General features: G+C 39.3%; 1 protein-coding gene across 1 annotated transcript in view; it reads left to right on the top strand.

Moving 5' to 3' along the window:
• The window catches only part of ADAM23 (ADAM metallopeptidase domain 23), a gene marked incomplete at its 5' end in the record, with an annotated part of 186474 nt that overhangs the window by 105707 nt on the left and 62500 nt on the right, over positions 1-18267 (top strand). Inside the window, 6 exons of the mRNA XM_025211029.1 lie at positions 304-367; positions 3759-3831; positions 4504-4583; positions 5819-5884; positions 10351-10422; positions 17136-17302. Coding sequence (XP_025066814.1) covers positions 304-367; positions 3759-3831; positions 4504-4583; positions 5819-5884; positions 10351-10422; positions 17136-17302 — 522 coding nt within the window. The remainder of the gene's footprint in view (positions 1-303; positions 368-3758; positions 3832-4503; positions 4584-5818; positions 5885-10350; positions 10423-17135; positions 17303-18267) is intronic.

The following is an 18267-nucleotide window of genomic DNA, read 5'->3' as shown; positions in this document are numbered from 1 at the left end:
GAACACATCTGTGTTTATTTTCTGAGATTAACTGGTGTGCTAGGAAAGCCATTCTCTAAATCTTCACTCTTTATTATTATCAGGTGTGCCATTACTAAGTACACTGAAAAATACAAAACTCATTTTGCTCAGGTGCATTACTATTATATCTTGCAAGATACAGTGGTGGATTTCTTTTATAACGTCTTTTTGTCAGGCCTAAAGGTGGAATATTTTTACCCCAAACTATTTGTTCAGTTTAAATTATTTCTTGGTTTATGTAATGTTCCTAAATTTCTACTTTTTTCCTTTCTTTTATTCTAGTGGCATATTTGAAGATAGTACTTATGTGTACTTGATAGAACCAAAGGATCTAACCCATAGTTCAGTAAGTGTCTTTTCATCTATATGATTCTTGGTTTGGTAGTGTTGCCTGAATAGCATATTGGAAATGGATAATAAATAATTGTATTAGCGGGTTCATTCATATAAAATAATAAAAATGCTCTTCTGAGTACCTGCTTTGAATTTATTTCTTGCAGGCAATTTGCAATTCTAGATTATTAAATATTATTAGAGTAATATTTCATTGCCACAGAGAATACTTGCCAAATTATTTCCCAACTGGAACAAGGCTTCTTTTATATAAAACTATATTCTGTAGTTAAATGCCAGCTATATGTGAAATTTGCTTTTGGTTGAAAACTGACCATGTGTTTATCAGGATAACTTGGATTGAATTCTGTTTTTCCTTGCAAGCAAGAAGATATGTAGACCATTCAGAGATCCTCCTCCAGGAGGACAGCAGGCCTCATCTTTTAATGCCGATACTTCAGATTCAGGATAGAGAAAAAAGTAGGGGTTTTTTTTTATGGGTAGTGTAAAATTAATGTGTCTAGATGGAATTTTGGAAAAGAAGTGTTTGGACAAGAATATTTTTCTCAGTAAAATTACTTAAAATGACCAAAATGAAATGCCTATATGGAACTTTTTCAAGTATATTGATGTCAGGTAACTTGGATATCCATCCAACTAATGCAGTGCAAGGTAGACTCTTCAATACCAGCTTTGCTTTTCAAAATATCATCCTTTGTGCATAATACCTAAGATAGGTGTCTGAAATATATTATTACTATCACGCTCATTGTTTGGTTAACAACTATGGGATAGTTTAAGTCTGGAAGGGACTATATGAAATTAATTTCTGTTTACTGTATGCATTTCATTATTTGGATTTTTGTTATATTACTTCAGTGTTTGACACAAACATCCTTTGTGAGTTACACAGAAATGACATTTTTCTCTTTGAAAAGCATTTCTTTGCATTGGCTAGCTTAGCTGAGGAAGTGACAAAAGAGAAGGGATTTCTGTTAAAATGTGGTATTTTGAGGTATATCAGTCTTTAAAAAGGAGAAAACTCCAATATATTTTCCTATATTGGACTATTTAAGATTTAATACACTGTGCAGTAATCGTGTTGAAAGAGACATGGATCTTACTACTTAATCCAATGGTTCTCAACCCTGGTACCTCAGCACCCTAGGGTGCCATGAGAACCTTTCAAGGGTGCCATGCAATATTAGTACTTTTAGGTGTGCAAACACTTCCACATGATTCACAAGATAAACCCAGAGATTTCCAATAGGAGTCCATAATATCAAAAACCTGTTGTGGTTTTTCTGAGTTCTTTGCAACAGAAAAATTTCTATTATTTTTCTGTAGTCAAAAAAATAGTGAAAGGTAAGAGAGAGCATTTTCCAAGGAGCGTCTTGAGTCTAAAAAGGTTGAGACCCACTGATTCAATCTTGCATTTCAGTGCAGTTAGGAAGCTAGTCTTTGTAATCCATACTGTGTGTGTCTACATGAGACTCTAACTGTGCAGTAGCCTAATTCTGCACAGTAGCACCAGGTACTGTGCATTGATTTAGTACTTGGTTATGCAAGCACTAAACTTAATGCGCAGTAACTACAGCGTATTATTGAATGTGTAGATGTACCCACTAAGTATACCAGGCGTGTCTTTATCTTGGTGATGGTGGAAGAGCAGGATTCTTTATAAGTGATTCTCAACTCTTTTAGACTCAAAACACCTCTCATTAGACTCAAGGCACCTCTTGTAAAATGCCAGCTCTTAGTTTTCACTTGTTTTTTGACTGCAGAAAAATAATAGAACAATTCCTCTGCCTCAAAGAACTTGCAAGAACCACAAAAGGTCAAATGTTTTTGGTATTATTGATTCCTATTTGAACTCTTTAGGTTTATCTTGTGGAGCTAGTTGCATACCTACTATTGTGCATCACTCTTAAAAGGATCTTAAGGAATCCCAGGCTGCCATATCAAAGGACACTGATACAAGTGGTTATAATGTAGCTGTTACATCTGCATGATCCTGTAGCAATACAAATGGAGTAAACCTTAACTCTGTTTCATCCAGGGTCAGACTAAACCTTAACTCTGTTTCATCCAGGGTCAGACTAGAGGCGACGTGTAGGGGGTGCACGCGGGTGCATGTGCATCCTCTGAGCATGGCGGTGCACCCCCTGCAGGCGGGCGCCACTTGCCACCCTGCCGCCGACACCGCCAGCATCATCTGTGGGCAGTCCACAATTGCCCCTGGATACTGCCTGCGGTGCCCACAGGTGCCCCCCCCCCCGCCACTGGCGGCATCTGCAGGAGCTCCTGCTCACCACCGCCGTGCTCCTGCTGCCACCAGCGGAGCTGTACCCCACCAGCTGCCAGGAGCACGTGCCATTCATGGGTCAGAGTCAAAGTAATTTAACTCACTTGTATGGCTACAAGCTCCTGAGGACATAAGTTACAGCTTAACAACTGTTCCATGCTTCTAATCCCCTTCCCCTTTTAAAGTGGCTAAAATATATATTTTTTTCATATCCTGATGGGCCTGAAAACAGGACTTAAATGGTTTTTGACCACCTAAGTCCAAAATTAGCAGCTAAAAAACTCCTGCTCAGTTGCTAAAACTGGAAGCACTTAAAACACTCAGTGGCTTCTTGTTCAGCCTGCAAGTTCTTTGGGGCACTTACACTTGCAGTCCTGTGCATATCCAGAACTGCCTCAGCTTGAGCAGTTAGATGCTTAGCTTTCACCTAAAGCTTTTTTGGGGGGAATCTAGAAACGTGGTTGAGCGGTTGTCAAATTGTTATCAAGGGATTGGACACAGGTCTTCCATTTCCTGGACAAGTACTCTAAAGGTTTGATAGGATCTGATGCGCGATCCACACAGTTGTGCTTCCTGCCATGCCACATGTAGGGATGCCCCAAGGGTCCCCATGGCTGGGAAACCTCAGTTGAGGCAGTATCCCAGCTGTGGGGGTTCTCCAGGCACCCCTGTGGCTGGACCACGACCTCAACTGCAATCTCCCAGCCACAGGGGTGCATGGGGTGCCCCTGCAGCTGCGACCCACGTCAGCTTACTGGGCTCCCAGCCATGGGGGCATTGGCTATATTTGCAAATTAAAGCTTGATAGAAACCAGTTATAAAGTTATTACACATGTTCCAGCTGTAACTTCATATCTAGTTTGGCCTGTTTAAGCCATGATAATTAATTTGCACATCTAGGCAATCTAAATTAATTGTGCAACTAATCTGGTAATTGCATAATACACAACATATAGTGGGGGGCCTAACTTGATACCATCACTGGATACCATTAATTCTTGTTCTTTTTCCAAAAAAAAAAAAAAAATTAAATCCTGCTTTTCATTTGTTATAAAGATGTCATAAAGATGAAAATGGTTTCACATACTGTTTGTTTCAGGAAAGCACAGGTAGGCCACACATCATTCAGAGAACTGTAGGAACACAAACCTCTAAGCAACTAAAGGACCTTGGTATGTAGCATTTACATTGTACATTTTTCAGTAATGGCAATAATTTCTGTTGTAATGTTAACAGTACAGACTTCAGATTAACTGAGTTTATATTGAACCACTGAACTTTTAGAATAGTCTGAAAAGGTTAACATGACATTTTTCTATCAAGTTCATAATCAGGCCATTGAATGTCAGAATAGTCCAAATTAAATTGAAAATGTTTTTGCCTATCAAAACTTCTGTTCAGTTTTCTTTTAGGAGATGGCAGTTGATTTCATTATTAATACTTTTATCAGCTACAATTTTTATACCAATGAGGTCTTAGCCCCTTCAGCTCTCTATTTAATGCATGTTTAATTTTAATCTAAATCCATGACGTTGTTATTGATGTGGGATAGTTAAAAGTTGTGGGTTTAAAAGAACACTTTTAATTTCACTTTTAAGAAAGAATATTTGTGAATTTGGTGGTCTTAATCTGTTTTGCATTAGATTAATGTCCACATCACAAGGATTTCTAAATCATGTTTTCAAATACTTTGGAGTGTTCTTAGAACATCACAAAACATTTAACCTTAAATTTTGCCATCCCAGACTGCTATATGTATTGCTGTACACCGTTTTCATATTTATAATTAATTATATGTTCTTCTGAAAAAATTGTGAATTATTTGAACGTTCTGTTTACCCCAGAGGCTGACTCTAGTTCCGAATGGCCCTTCTTACCTGAATTACAGTGGTTGAGGAGAAGGAGAAGAAAGAGGGCTGTGAGTGTAAGTTTGACACTAACTTTAGACCCTATAGTGTTACATGTATTTTTAAATTATTTAATTATATGTGACTGTGTCCTCATCAGAAAGCTGCCTTTTGACTTTTTGGAAAATTGAAGATAGATGGTCTTCATACATTATACGTATGTTGACATCATATTTGAATTAAACTGAATGTACACAACGAAGTAGATGGTAGTAGTTTATAGTGATAGCATTACCACATATAGTATAAATAGAAATTTGACAGTCAAAGTAGAATTGAAAGTTCAGTGATCCTTAAAAGCTGAAACTGTTGTGAGCAAAAAACTGAATGAAGTCTGATTATATTGTAGATAATCTTTTTTATATGTTTGTAGCTCATTAAGTAATTTATCCAAAGACACAAGCTACAAATGTATAATTGAAAATTGGGTTGTTTAAAGAAAATAAACACAGGTAGACCCATGTATTTTATAATCACTATAGATATATCTGTTTAGAATATATTTTATCTATACCTTTGTGGTTCACTCTGCATGTGGGTCTATAATTTTTATTGAAATTAATTTATACCCAAATCTCTCTGTGATATCCATTTTTTCATGGCTTTTTTCAGATTTATGGAAATTTGAAGAGCCACCCATTTAAAATATGTAATAAGTAGCACAATAGAGCACAGGATACTCATGTTTTAAATTATTATTTTTGGGTCTTTCAAAAATACCAAATTTTATGGCAAGAGTAGCTTTTCCTGTAAACCCCAGACAAAAAGATTTTATTTTAACTTATTCCAATTGAAATGATTCAAATCATCTGCTGATGTAAATCAGCGTGACTCCTTTGAAGTCAATGGAATTATGACTGTGCTTTTACGATCTGAACCTGCTCTTTAACAGCCTCATTCATGCTGGGTGCATCCATATGAGATGCCCACTACGCAGTTGTTACTGCATAGTTATTTGGTACTTACATAACCAAGTACTAAATGACTGTGCAGTAACTGGTGTTATTGTGCAGTAGCATCCCAGCACAGTTGCCTGGTGGCACTTAGTGCATAGTACCTCATTACTACTGCGCAGTAGCATCACGTCTAGATGCACCCATTGAGTAACATTTGTGTGCAGATTTCCATTGACTCCAATGAGGAACACAAACTTGGCTCTTCCGCTGCTACTAGATAGGTCAATGTTCAAAATTCCTCTCTCACTCGCTGTCACATAGTGTCATTTCTCACTGTGTATTTTTAAATTCAACAGGCATCTCGTGGTGTTTTGGAAGAGATGAAATATTTGGAGCTCATGATTGTAAATGACCATAAAATGGTAAGGATACAAAAGCATTTTTCCTATTAATGTAATTAGAGCTCAGGCTCCATTCATTTTGTCTAGATTTCTGTATTTGTATCTGAGTACCTCCACAATGGGTACGTCTACATGAGATGCCGTAATGCGCAGTAGCCTATTCTACTGCGTATTAGTGCATCATGGCAAAAATCGTACTAATGCCCTGATGTGCAGTAGATTAGTCTACTGCACATTGTTACAAAAAAAAAACTGTTCACCTTTGCTACTGCACATTAGCATGGGCTAATGTGCCTTTATGTAGTATCTCATATTAGAGATACTAAACTTAATGTGCAGTAGCAAAGGCACATTAATGAACATGTAGATGAACCCACTAGCACACGTTTTGGGGGTGGATAGGATCAGAGATTCCACTTCCACCTTCAATGACAAGATTAGGTAGCCAGGTGCAAAATAAGAAATAATCTGCATTCTTTTTATTCTCTAAAAATTTACTTCTTACAAAGCAAAGACAAAAGAAGGAAGGACGTGATATCATGCCTCCAAGGACTGTACTTAAGGCACAATACCTCTAGGACTACTTCTGAGGTAGAACAGTTTATACGTCATCTCTTCCTAATGTGATGCTGCAAAATACACTGTAGACCGTCACAACAACAAATTTCAGTGATATCTGAGATTTTGTATAGTACCTCATGTTTTTAGAACATTTAAAAAATCTTATTCTACAATATATATATTAATTGTATATATAAAATTAATATGTTGTTAACCTGTAAGATTCTAAAAAAGAAATAAAAACCTATCTTGGAAAGAATAAAGGAATAAATTCTAGTAAGACTAAACTTAAAAGTAATTAACTTTGACTTTTGGCCAGCAAGGCATGCATGTTAAACAGTCTCTATTTTTTCAGGTAAATCCATGCTTATAAATAGACGGGATAATGAATTGGGAATTAAGCAAGTTGTTTGACATTTATAAAGAATCCTCCTCTTCTTTATTCTTTACCTAGAGGAGAAATGTGGAAAAAAAGGAAAACAAAAAATTAAACCAGCTAATATTTACTACTAAAATGTTATTAGTTGAACTAATTGTGCTAAATGAGATTGTGGCAAAATTTCCATAGATTCCTGTTTAGAAAATTAAATCAGAAAGGAGGTGCCTACTGGGTGGTGTAAAAGAGTTGGGCTGCTAAACAGATACTTTAAAATCCATGGAAAAATACTATACGTTGCAGGATGACAGTAGGTGGGAGGACAACTCCCACTGAATCTTATGCTTACCCTGCTCATTTTCTGTCCATACCTGACCATTACATAATAGAAACTGTGTAATCCTGAAGCCATGGATTTTTTTCCCCTTTACTTTGGCTCTGTTGTCTTTTTTTCAGTAGGAGCGTTTGATTTGGGCCTTAAGGGCGTTTATACACGTGCTCCAGGGGGAGGAGGGAGGTGCTTTAATTAGGGTGGCTCCAAAAGCTGCTCTAATTAAAGCACCTGGAGCGTCACATGTATCAGTGTCCCTGTGCTGAAAAATGGTGGCGGGGGCACTTGAACTAAAACTCGTCGAACAAGCTTTAGTTAAAGCACCCCACCACCATTTTCCAGTGCAGGTACACTGATACATGCCTGCTGGTGATTTCAAATAGGAATCCAGTGTCAAAACCATTCTGACCTGTTGTGGTCTTTCTGAGTTCTTTGAGACATAATTGCTCTATTATTTTTCTGTAGACAAAAAGCAAGTACAAGCTAAGATATGTATTTTCCAAGGGATGCCTTGAGTCTAACAAGGGTGACTTGAGTCTAAAATAGTTGAGAACCCCTGCTCTAGTGTGATTTGGTGGTCTATAGTAGACACCAATTTATAGCCCCTCTTGGACTCTGTCTATTAGAACATTGACACATAATCATTCAAAATAATTTTCTTCTTGTCAGTTACTTAGAACAGAGTATTGTTTTTGACTATATAATGATGCTGTCTAACTAAATATGTGTTCAGCAATATGAGTTAGAATTGTACAATCTGGAGCTGAGAAGCATATATTTGGGATTTTTTGCTTACCAGGAGAGGGCACATTTCTGCTGCAGTTAGATTCTAAAATAGTCCCCTTATGATTCAGACATTGTATTATATCATGTCTTGTTAAGTGGCTAAAGTTTTAATATAATTTTCATATTTCACTTAAACTTTTACTCCTTGTAATAATAAAAGCCCAAGTGAATACATTATTTTCATTGCTTGGTTTTTAGACAATCGTATTCATTTTAATTTCTATTTCTGGGACTTTTTTGTAGTTATACAATGTTCTAGTAATGTTTCTCGTAGTATTTCAATATTTTCCTGAAAAACAAAATGCAAATACACTTGAAATACATATTTAGCCTATTAAGATTGCAATATTATTTGCTAGTAACAAAGGAAAAAACAAAAACCTATGGTAGATGTGCAGTACCTGGTGCATTCAGTTAAGTCTCCTGATCAGGCTGCATGAGGACCTTTGCAACAGAACAGTTACAAAGAGGGTGTTCCCTGCAGACTCTGATGCTGTAGGGAAGATGGCCATATGTAGGTCATTAAGAAAGGTAGGTATCCAGAGTAGACAGACATGGGGGCCACAGGATCAGCAGTGAATCATGTGGCTTATCACCTTGTACAAGATGAATAATCGTGATAATTTGAAAGTTCATAGTGGATTTCAGTGGGATGATACAAAAATAGATTCTGTTTGAAGGAAAGGAAAAATTGGCATTCAACAAAATAATGTGGTTGACAAGCTTTCAGGGATTATTTTTTTAAAATTTCCAATTTGAGAGGTACAAGTATAAGTGACCAACTGTCTAAAAATGTAAACCATCTGTAATTTTCAAATGTCCTTTGCAAGTAGCTCTGTGAATATCTGTAGGAGTCCAGAGAGTTCTTATGTTTTCTGACCCTGATTTAGATAGTTAATTAAGTATGTGACTATAAGAGCATATCAGTACTGACTTGCTTAGAATTATATATGCATATATGAACCCTCTTGTTTTAAGGAAGTTTTCACATCAAGTCTACCATGCTTGAGAAGGATGTCAAATAAGACTTCCTATGCAACCTGATACCATGAAATCAAGAGCAGATTATATTGTTTCATGGAAAAACTTCAGTTAGTTTTTCTCTGCAGTTTTGGAGTTCATTTTCCATGACTTTTTAGACTTACCTTTTTTTCTTTGTAGACTGTATTGCAATTTTTTTTCAGTTACAATGTCATGTTAAAGTACCGCAGCAACCTTCTTTGGCAAGTTTAATTTGTAGGCAAAAGAGATTGATAGGCCTATGTGTAGAAAGTTACACATATATTAGATGTATAGAGATAGTTAGGGCTGCACATACTCAATACAAACAAAGGAAATCAGAAAACTGAAAAGTTAAGGCACATATAAATGTCTACCTTTCTTGTAAAAATCCACAACTTCATTATTTCTGTACTCAAACACAAATTTTTTTATTACACCATAGACTACTCATAGAAAAAAGTTTTTGCCCCTTTCACCCTTCTGCATATACCCAGTTCTGGTAGCAGTGAAAGTTTCATGCCAAATTTAGATATGTTGTAAGAGGGTGGTTTAGTATGAAGAAGGCCGATTGGAGGGGTGATGGAAGGTTAGCTTTCCTGTAGTGGCAGAATGAAGGTTGTAGCTCAGGGACGGGCAATTATTTCGGGAGGAGGGCCATTTACTGAGTTTTGGCAAGCCATCAAGAGCCGCATGACAAGCAGCCAGGGGCAGATAAATATTAATTTTCTAAATTTTTTAGGGGCCCCACGGGCTGGATAGAATGGCCTGGCGGGCCACACCCGGCCCGCAGGACGCATTTTGCCCACCTCTGTAGCTATTGGTCCATAGTAGTGGTCAAATAGTTAGGATTCAGCACACTGCCAATCAGACCCAACATCCTCCTAATTCTGAACTCTTATTTATAAACCCTGAAAGAGATGAATTAATTGTGTCTTAACAAAAAAACTTTTTGACTAAATTCTTAAAAGGGTTTGGAACACTTTCTAGATCAGTGGTTCTTAACCAAGTGTGTGGGGCAAGGGGTGGGTGTGTGGGGCAGGGGGGAGTGTGTGTGGGGAGGGGGGGCCCCAAGCAGCCCCTTGCAGGCTGATCCATTTTTAAAGTTTGTTCATGACCTTTTCATATATTCTTGCAACCCACTCATGGGTTGAGAATTTTTTTCTAGATACTACAACTTTTGTAGTTAAATAAATCTTTTACTAAAACGTGTCTTTTGTATATGTGAAATATTGCTGAGCAAGCACAGGCTTTCATAAAATTCCATAAACACATAGAAATGAAGAGGCCTGCTGTGGTTTGGAAAAGCTGTTGTTTTCATTTCTCTCTGAGCACTTGATAAGGTTATTCATTCTCCGCTCTTGCTGAAACAAATAATAAATTGCTAGTAATTGTTCAAATAGTGACTAACATCTTTTTAATATTTTCTTTTAGTTCAAAAAACATCGTTCTTCCCATGTGTACACAAACAATTTTGCAAAGTCTGTGGTTAACCTTGTAGATGCCGTAAGTATCATTGTGATTTTTGACAGTATATCATTTGAATTGATTGTTATAGAACATTATATTGAACATTGATGGTGGCAGCCATTAGAGTGAAAATTTATACAACAAGCAGCTGTTAAATGATTGAAAAATAATTTCACAATTTCCCTTTAGAAAGATTGCTTGGACTGCTATTCGAAAAGTATTCCTATCTATAAGAAACCGCAAATTTGTTCTTGGCATTGTCTCAAAGTTTGCAGCTGCCACAAATTTACCCTCTGGGGGAACTCAGAACTGTGAAGGAGCTTTCCACATGAGTCACTGCTTAATACTTGAATTTAATCAAGCTTTGATCAATAAAAAAACCTGCGTTGATATTAGCTGCCACAAGTGGGCAATGTGATAAACACAGTGCATGGAAGATACAAATATTCAGGAGTGTAACAGAAAAAAGTGAATAAACATTTTTCGTTTAAAAATATGTATTAATGTGATTCAACATTTTTCTAAATGAGAGCCATGAAAAATGCTTACCAGAATTCCCAGTACATATGATACTCATGCATGTAATGAGTAATGAATTGGTTTTGCAGCAAACATGGTCTATAAACAGAAAACTAGGTTTGAGATAAAGTTGTTGACTTTACCTCTCTGATATTTATGCAATTATCACACATGCTTATGGTCTAGGATACCATTCTTTTTGTATCCTTCTATGTGATATGAGATAGCTTCTTAAACGAAAATATTCTTGCATGTCTAAAAGGTTTCAGGTTTTTCTCTTTAAGGTCTATATTTAGACATTGAGTCACATTTTACTCATGTAGGTGTCTCTTGTGACTGCAGCATGATTAGTTTAAGAGTCATATGTTATTTAATAGATTATATAACTCATTTAATACAACTCATTAAAAGTTAGTAGAAATGTACCTCATCTTTTTTCTATCAAATTCTTAAATGATAAAGAATTATGTAATCCCTATGGGTTACTTGCCTGTTGCAATGTTTTCCGTGTTAGTACATTTAGTGTAATACCAAGACCATACATGTGAATTACAGACATAAAGGTCAGTTTTATATTTGTTAAAATCACTAACCAAATAGACTATCCTGAGAATGGGCTAAAAAAGACAGAATTGAAGTATAAAGAGAACTTTCCATTACAAGGGTTGGGGGGAGGGGAAGAATAAAGTTTTTTCAGTATTTATGAGGTCATCCCTTCCTGATAAGGGTCTACATAAAATAGTTTCTCTCTCCAGGTGTTCAAATAATTGTTTAGAATTTTCTTTTTATCAGCAGCAAGAACATTCTACTGCTTTTATGACCTCCTTCTGTTCTCAAGTAATTCTAGACTTGCCTAGAAAAATAAAAAGTATTTAGCATAAGGATTATTAGCAGTAATACAAATTATTCAAGACCACTTCCAGTTTTGATCAAAGCAGGAGTAAAATGCTTGTTAGGCTTTTATTCTTTGCATCACATCTTTTCCTTTGGGCTAAGACAGAAATTTGTGAGAACTGCAGCATGCATACATTTTCATTCAGTTATGATTTATTTACAGTAAAGTAATTTCATGAAACATGTTTTTGTGTTACTCACATAATTGGGATGATTTTGTGCATTTTATATTTTCTCCTGGTTTTTTTTTTCTTACCAGTTAACTTATTGTTGTGAGGTTGGTAAATAGTCATGAATGCAACAGTAAGATTGCATCAAACTCTGCTTTCATTGCAACTGCAGTGAAGTCAGTGACATTTTGTCGTGCAGTTCAATGCAGAATAAATCCCATAGCATGGAGAAAATAATATTTAGTCTTTTTCTTTATTTGTTTACTATAGTACTTAGTGTCATGCATATTACACAGTTTAAGTGAACACAAATATAGTACGTAAAATAAATAAAGTATCTCATAAATTTAGTTAATGTAAAGTAGCCTGTAGTTTGAGAAAAAAACTCTATGGGAGAAATCATTGAAAATATTGAGTATTTCTGCATTATTTTGTTATATAGAGTCAAACTGGGAAGGGTCAGAGCCACAAATACACAAACATACACTACTGAGTAGACAGGAAATTAAAAAAACAAGAGAAAAATACAAATATGTAAATATTCTAACTTGAAGTTTAACCAGTAGAAATTTGGAAGGAATTCTTAGATCCATGTTATGGCATGCTCTATATCTTTATGGAAGTTACCTATGCAATGTATTGGTAGACTGAGACATTTTTTGAATGACAACACACTTTCAAGGTATTCTGGGATCCACTTGCACAGGGCAGCACAAAGACCCTTTCCAGAGTATACAGTGGGTATATAAACATCATTGTGTAACCATTCTTATCTACTCAACTACACTGCTGGAATTAATTGGGGCAGAATACCTTGTTCTGGCCCTCTGCTCTCTGATATGAAAGGGTAGAAGAGCCTAGGGGCAGTGGGGTAACCTTCCCAGGCAGGGATAATTAGGGATATGATCCCTCCACTCACTTGCAGTAGAATTAGGATGGCATAGGGAAAGCTCATGTTGTACCATGTTAAATGATGGTGCTGGCCCTGCACTACATGCAGTGTCCATCACTTTCAGAGGAATTCTTGGGTTTAGCTACAGTACTTTTGGCCCCTGTGAAACACCCAACATCCAAGCATGGGCTCTAATTTAGGAAGCACAGTGCGACTCCTATATTTGTTTGGACTGACAAATTATAATATACAGTAAATATGTTTTCATTAGGTTAATTTTTTTAATCTACTTTTTCTGCTAATTTTTTCTTGGTATTTCTCAAGCTTAATGCAAATCATTTGATCTTTCTTTTCTTTCTTTGTTATTATTCCCTCTGTATTTTCCCCTATTTTGCTTGTAGTTCATTTCAGGGTAATGAATTTTCTGTCTGGAAAGGTAGTGAGATAGTAAGTGTATGTTAAAAAATATTTTGAACAAGTTCTGTAGAAAGTAATGCTGTTATCCTCATTCTGGCCGACCATGGTCCTAGGCATATATTCCCATTCTTACAAATTAGCACTGATCGGTACAAGATAATTTACAAATTGGGTTTTAAAGATTGTTTACATGTACAAATGCTGGGTCATGCACCGTATGTGTATAAATGTTCAGTCTGTTCGCAGTTGTCTGTCCTCATGGAGAGAATATGGCAGGGGTGGGCAATTATTTGGACCACATAGGCAGTTTTGGGGAGTTGTTGTGGGCTGGTCAGCATCATCCCTTAACAGCTGGGAGCCTGTGTGCCCTGTGGCTCCTCACCGCCACCAGTGCCCAAAAGCAGCTCAATGCACAGCCCCAGCCTGTCCCCAGCCCACAGCCCTGACCCACCCTGAACTCACTCTGGACTAGCCCTGGCTGGGGTGGGCCAGCTGTGGACTAGCTGGGACCTACATGCACAGCTCTGGCCCTGGCCTTCCCTGCATCTGCTCCACACTGGCCCAGCCATGATGAGCAGTGGAGGTGGCTGGGCAGAAGTTGCTGCTGGCCATGTGAGAAAAGCGGCTGCTTCCCCCTTGCCACTGCCAGGTCCTTCTTGCTGCAGCAGCCTAGAACCTGTGCCTGGGCTGCCCTGTGGCTCCTCTCCACTGCCACAGCTGCCCTGCTGGGCGGCCCAGAGGTGGCAGTGGTGGCTATGGCAGAGAAGAGCTGCAGGGCAGCCTGGGCATGGGCTAGGGGTGGCTGCAGCAAGAAGGGCCTGGCAGCGGTGAGGGGGAGGTGGCTGCTTTTCCCCCATGCCCAGCAGCAGCTTCTGCTCAGCTGCAACTGCAGCTACCACCACCGCCACCACTGCTCGTTGTGGGTGGGCAGGTCTGGAGTGGGTACGGGGTGGGCCAGGGTCAGGGCTCTGTGTGCAGGACCTGGTGGGGCTGAAGCTGGTCCACTCCAGTTGAGGTGGGTCTGGAGCAGCTGTGGGTTGGCCAGGGCCAGGGGGGCCATGCGTGGAACCACTCCAGCCCTGCCTGGGGCGGCAGGACACACCACAGGCTGGATGGCACCTGGGCCACGCAGGACTGAGGGACCTGCTGTGGGCTGAACAAAGTCCCTCCACAGGCTGGATCCAGCCCACGGGCTGCATTTTGCCCAGCCCCGGACTATGGCCTGTTCTCTATGAGTTTTAAAGGGAATGTGAAGGGGAGCAGAATATTTTCTCTCTGCATTCCCTTGATGAGTTGATGCGGTACAGCTGTGCTTCTTGCTGAAGTGTTACGGGAAGAGTGCTGTTGGCACACAAAGACTTTCCTGTTCTTACAGCTACTCTTTCATCCATTTACAATAGCTGCCTACTTCATAAAATAACACAATTTGCCTCCAATAAATATCAGTAAAGATTTTCTTTATCCAGCCTTGTCAGAGTTACACAGTTTAATATAAGTTTCAATACACAAGTAGGGATGCACCGATAAAGATTTTCTTGGCCAATACTGATAGCTGATTATTAAACAGCCATATCAGCCAATATCAATCCGATAAGTGATTTACATGAATGCAGCCAGGCAGCATGGAGAGCAGTACCCTGCAGGTAAGTCTGTGGAGGGAAAGGGGCATGGGGGGACAGATCCCCCATGGTGAGGAAGTAGGGAAGGGGCTAGGGCTGCGGTTGGGGCTGGGAGTTCTGCCCAGCCAGGGCAGCGAATGGGACCCAGGGCAGGGACCTGAGCTGCGAGCAGCTCATCCAGGGGATCAGCATCCCAGTGCTTAAAAATGGCGTTGGGGGCACTTGAACTAAAGCTTGTCAAATGAGCTTTAGTTCAAGTACTGTCACCACCATTTTTAAGCGCGGTGACGCTTTTAACTGGAGTAGAGCCAAGCAGGGTGAAGGCAGATATGGGCTGTTTGCTGTGGGCTTGGGACTCTCCACTCTGCTGCCTTTGCCCTAGGAGCCTCACATCAGTCACGTGTCCCCTGCCTGCCCAGCAGGAGGCGGCACACCTGGCCACCCCCACAGCTGCTGGGTGGACAGGGGGCGTGTGGCCAACGCGGAGCCCTCAAGGCAAAGGCAGCAGAGTGGAAAGCCCTGATCCTGCAGTGGGCAAACCGCATCTGGCCCATGGACAGATCTCAGGGGGGGCATGTGCCCCGTCTGCCTCCCTTGGGTGAGCTGCCCATGGCCCCGTCCTGCTCCCTGCCCAGGCCCCGGGTCCCATTCACCACCCTGGCTGGGCAGACCCTCCCTGCCCCTGCCCTACTCCCTCCCTCACTGTGGGGGCCTTGATCTGCACCCCCCATGCCCTTTTCCACCCCCACAGTTCTTCCCCTCCCCCACACTCCTTCCCCTCCATAGACTTACTTGCAGGGCACTGCTCTCCACACTGCCTGGCTGCATTCCTGGCCATGTGCATGCATGCAGCTGTGCACATGCACATGGCATCTGGGGACCCCGCCCGGCCAGAAAGCATATTATATTTATCAGACATTATTGGCTACACCAGCCAAAAAAAGCTGATAGCCAATAATGTTAATTTTCCTTTTCTTGGTGCCAATCTGATATGGCATGAATATATCGGTACACCTCTATCCACAAGTCATTTTTTTCATGTACCTTGGATTTCAAACATTCTCACCTTCGTTCCTCTAGAAAGAACATGGTATCGTAACAGTTCTTTGATGTGAACATCCTTCTTTGACAAAATTAAGCTTGTCTGGGTGATCTCTCCTGCTCATATACTTATTATCTTCTGTCCAAAGTGTGTTGCTCCATTACCGCTTTTAAGATAGCTGATATTATAACAAAAGGATTAGTGTAATGGCCATTGCTGGTTCAATATATAGCCCCCTTTTTTTAATTTTGTAGGTGGGTTATTTTCACAGTAAGTTGTGCGCTTCAGATACAGTTTGATACAAAATGGTTTTAAAATGTATTTTTTTACATGTGATCATTCTCAGAGATATTCTTTATTAACTTGGTTTTGTTATGCTGTATGATCTAAAATTCAGTAGTTTAGATAATTTCTAGCTAGTGAATCCTCTTCATGTGTCACCAATACTATGCTTTTAAATAGCAGACAAACTAATATGGATGAGGAATATAAGCACTTTTTAAAATGTGCAGGTCTTCAGTATACTGTAGGAAATGTAGGACTTTATATCCTGAACCTCTTATAGAGAATGTTTATTATATCACACAAGCACATGTTTGTGAAGAGAATGCTGATATTTTAAAGTTGTGTTTAATAAAATGTTAGGGCCCAATTCTCATTTACGTTTACATCCATTTACACTGCTCTGGGAGGGTAAAATGGCACTCAAGTAGATACAACTATTATTTTCTGTCACTTTCATTCTCTGTTACTGTGCCTGAGAAATATAAAATGGCTTTAATGTAAATGAGAATCACACTGTATTTGAAAATTGGAGAAAATAACTAGGAGTAATTGAGGATCCATGTGACCCTTTTCTTGTCAGTGGAGTACTTTGTGCATTGCTAGAAAATTGCTAAGAGGTAAGGTAGATATTCCTGTGTGATGCTAAAATTGTCAAATATGAGTTCAGCAGAGGGGAGAAATGAGATCAAAATCAGAATGACCAAATGATTTTGCCCTCTACATTATTAAGTTTAGTGAAACAAGACTATCACAATATTGACATTTTAGGAAATCAGAGGTACACCAGCTAACTGTTTCCCCATGTTTCCCTCCTGCTTTATCCCTCTTGTCCTTCCGCTGACTCTTATTGGCTAACTGTGCATGTTTGACCCAGTGTTCTACTCCTGTGCCTGTCCTGTCTCTGCCCTCAGATATACAAGGAACAGCTGAACACTAGAGTGGTTTTGGTTGCTGTGGAAACCTGGACAGACCGGGATCGTATTAACATTCCCCCTGACCCTATGCAGATGCTCCATGACTTCTCACGATATCGACAGTACTACATCAAACAGCATGCGGATGCTGTACACCTGCTCTCGTATGTACGGTTAGGCAATAGTTTAATTCAGTACTTTTATGTATCTGTTGGCCTGCCTGTTACTTTCTATTTACCTTCTTCTGCCTGCCTGCACTACATAGCCAACTGTTGCCCACACTAGCCAATTTCTGATATTTTAATATATCAGTTGGTATTTCAGCAGTATGCAACAGAATGTATTACAGACATCTTGATATGTATGATGAAATATTGATATCTTTGCAATTGTTATTCACCTAAAACACCACCAAATATTTACTGTGGTTTACTGTAGTCATACATTTTATTAGGTCAGATCCATGTATATGCCAAGGCTAATTTAGAAACCTCCTTTAAGCAGTTTCTATACTGGAGAAAATAGCCAATTAGTCTCTTAAATGTTTCCCTATTGATTGCTTAGTGAGAGATTTTATATTATGCATCAGATTCATTATGCAGAGGTCTCCATTGTTTGGCCAGTGGTACCCTAGAAAACATTCTTGAAGATCCAAGTTGGTGGTGCTATGCTTTTGAAGCTGAACTCAAAGCAGCTACGAACTGGAGCAAATATGACTGCTAGTGAGCCTGATATAGCAGCCTGAAGGGGTGGGGGAGACTTGGGTATGGGATGAGGAATCTGCCCATAGTGAGTTTCACCATTTCATCTTTATCTGCAGAAGGTGAATATCAGGGATGAAGAAGCTGCTGTAGCTATTAGCCTCTAGTAACTGCTATTCTGCAGTTTGGACAAACAGTGTTAATTACTCTTCCTTGTATACTAAACACTATACTCATCACCTAACCAAGATAAGTGGTTTGGGTGATGACAAATAGATTGAGCCCTATGTTTTTTTTCTACAGACGATATGAACCACTACTTTTGCTGCAGTATAGACCAGGAGTCAGCAACCCCCAGCACGTGTGCTGAGCATGGCACGCAAGGCCATTTTGCTTGGCACACCACTGCCAGCCTGGGCTCTAAGCAG

Source organism: Alligator sinensis, unplaced genomic scaffold, assembly GCF_000455745.1.
Source record: "Alligator sinensis unplaced genomic scaffold, ASM45574v1 scaffold372_1, whole genome shotgun sequence".
Lineage (NCBI taxonomy): Eukaryota > Metazoa > Chordata > Crocodylia > Alligatoridae > Alligator > Alligator sinensis.
Note: the sequence above shows the minus strand (reverse complement) of the source record. Positions and strands in the feature narration are given on the sequence as shown.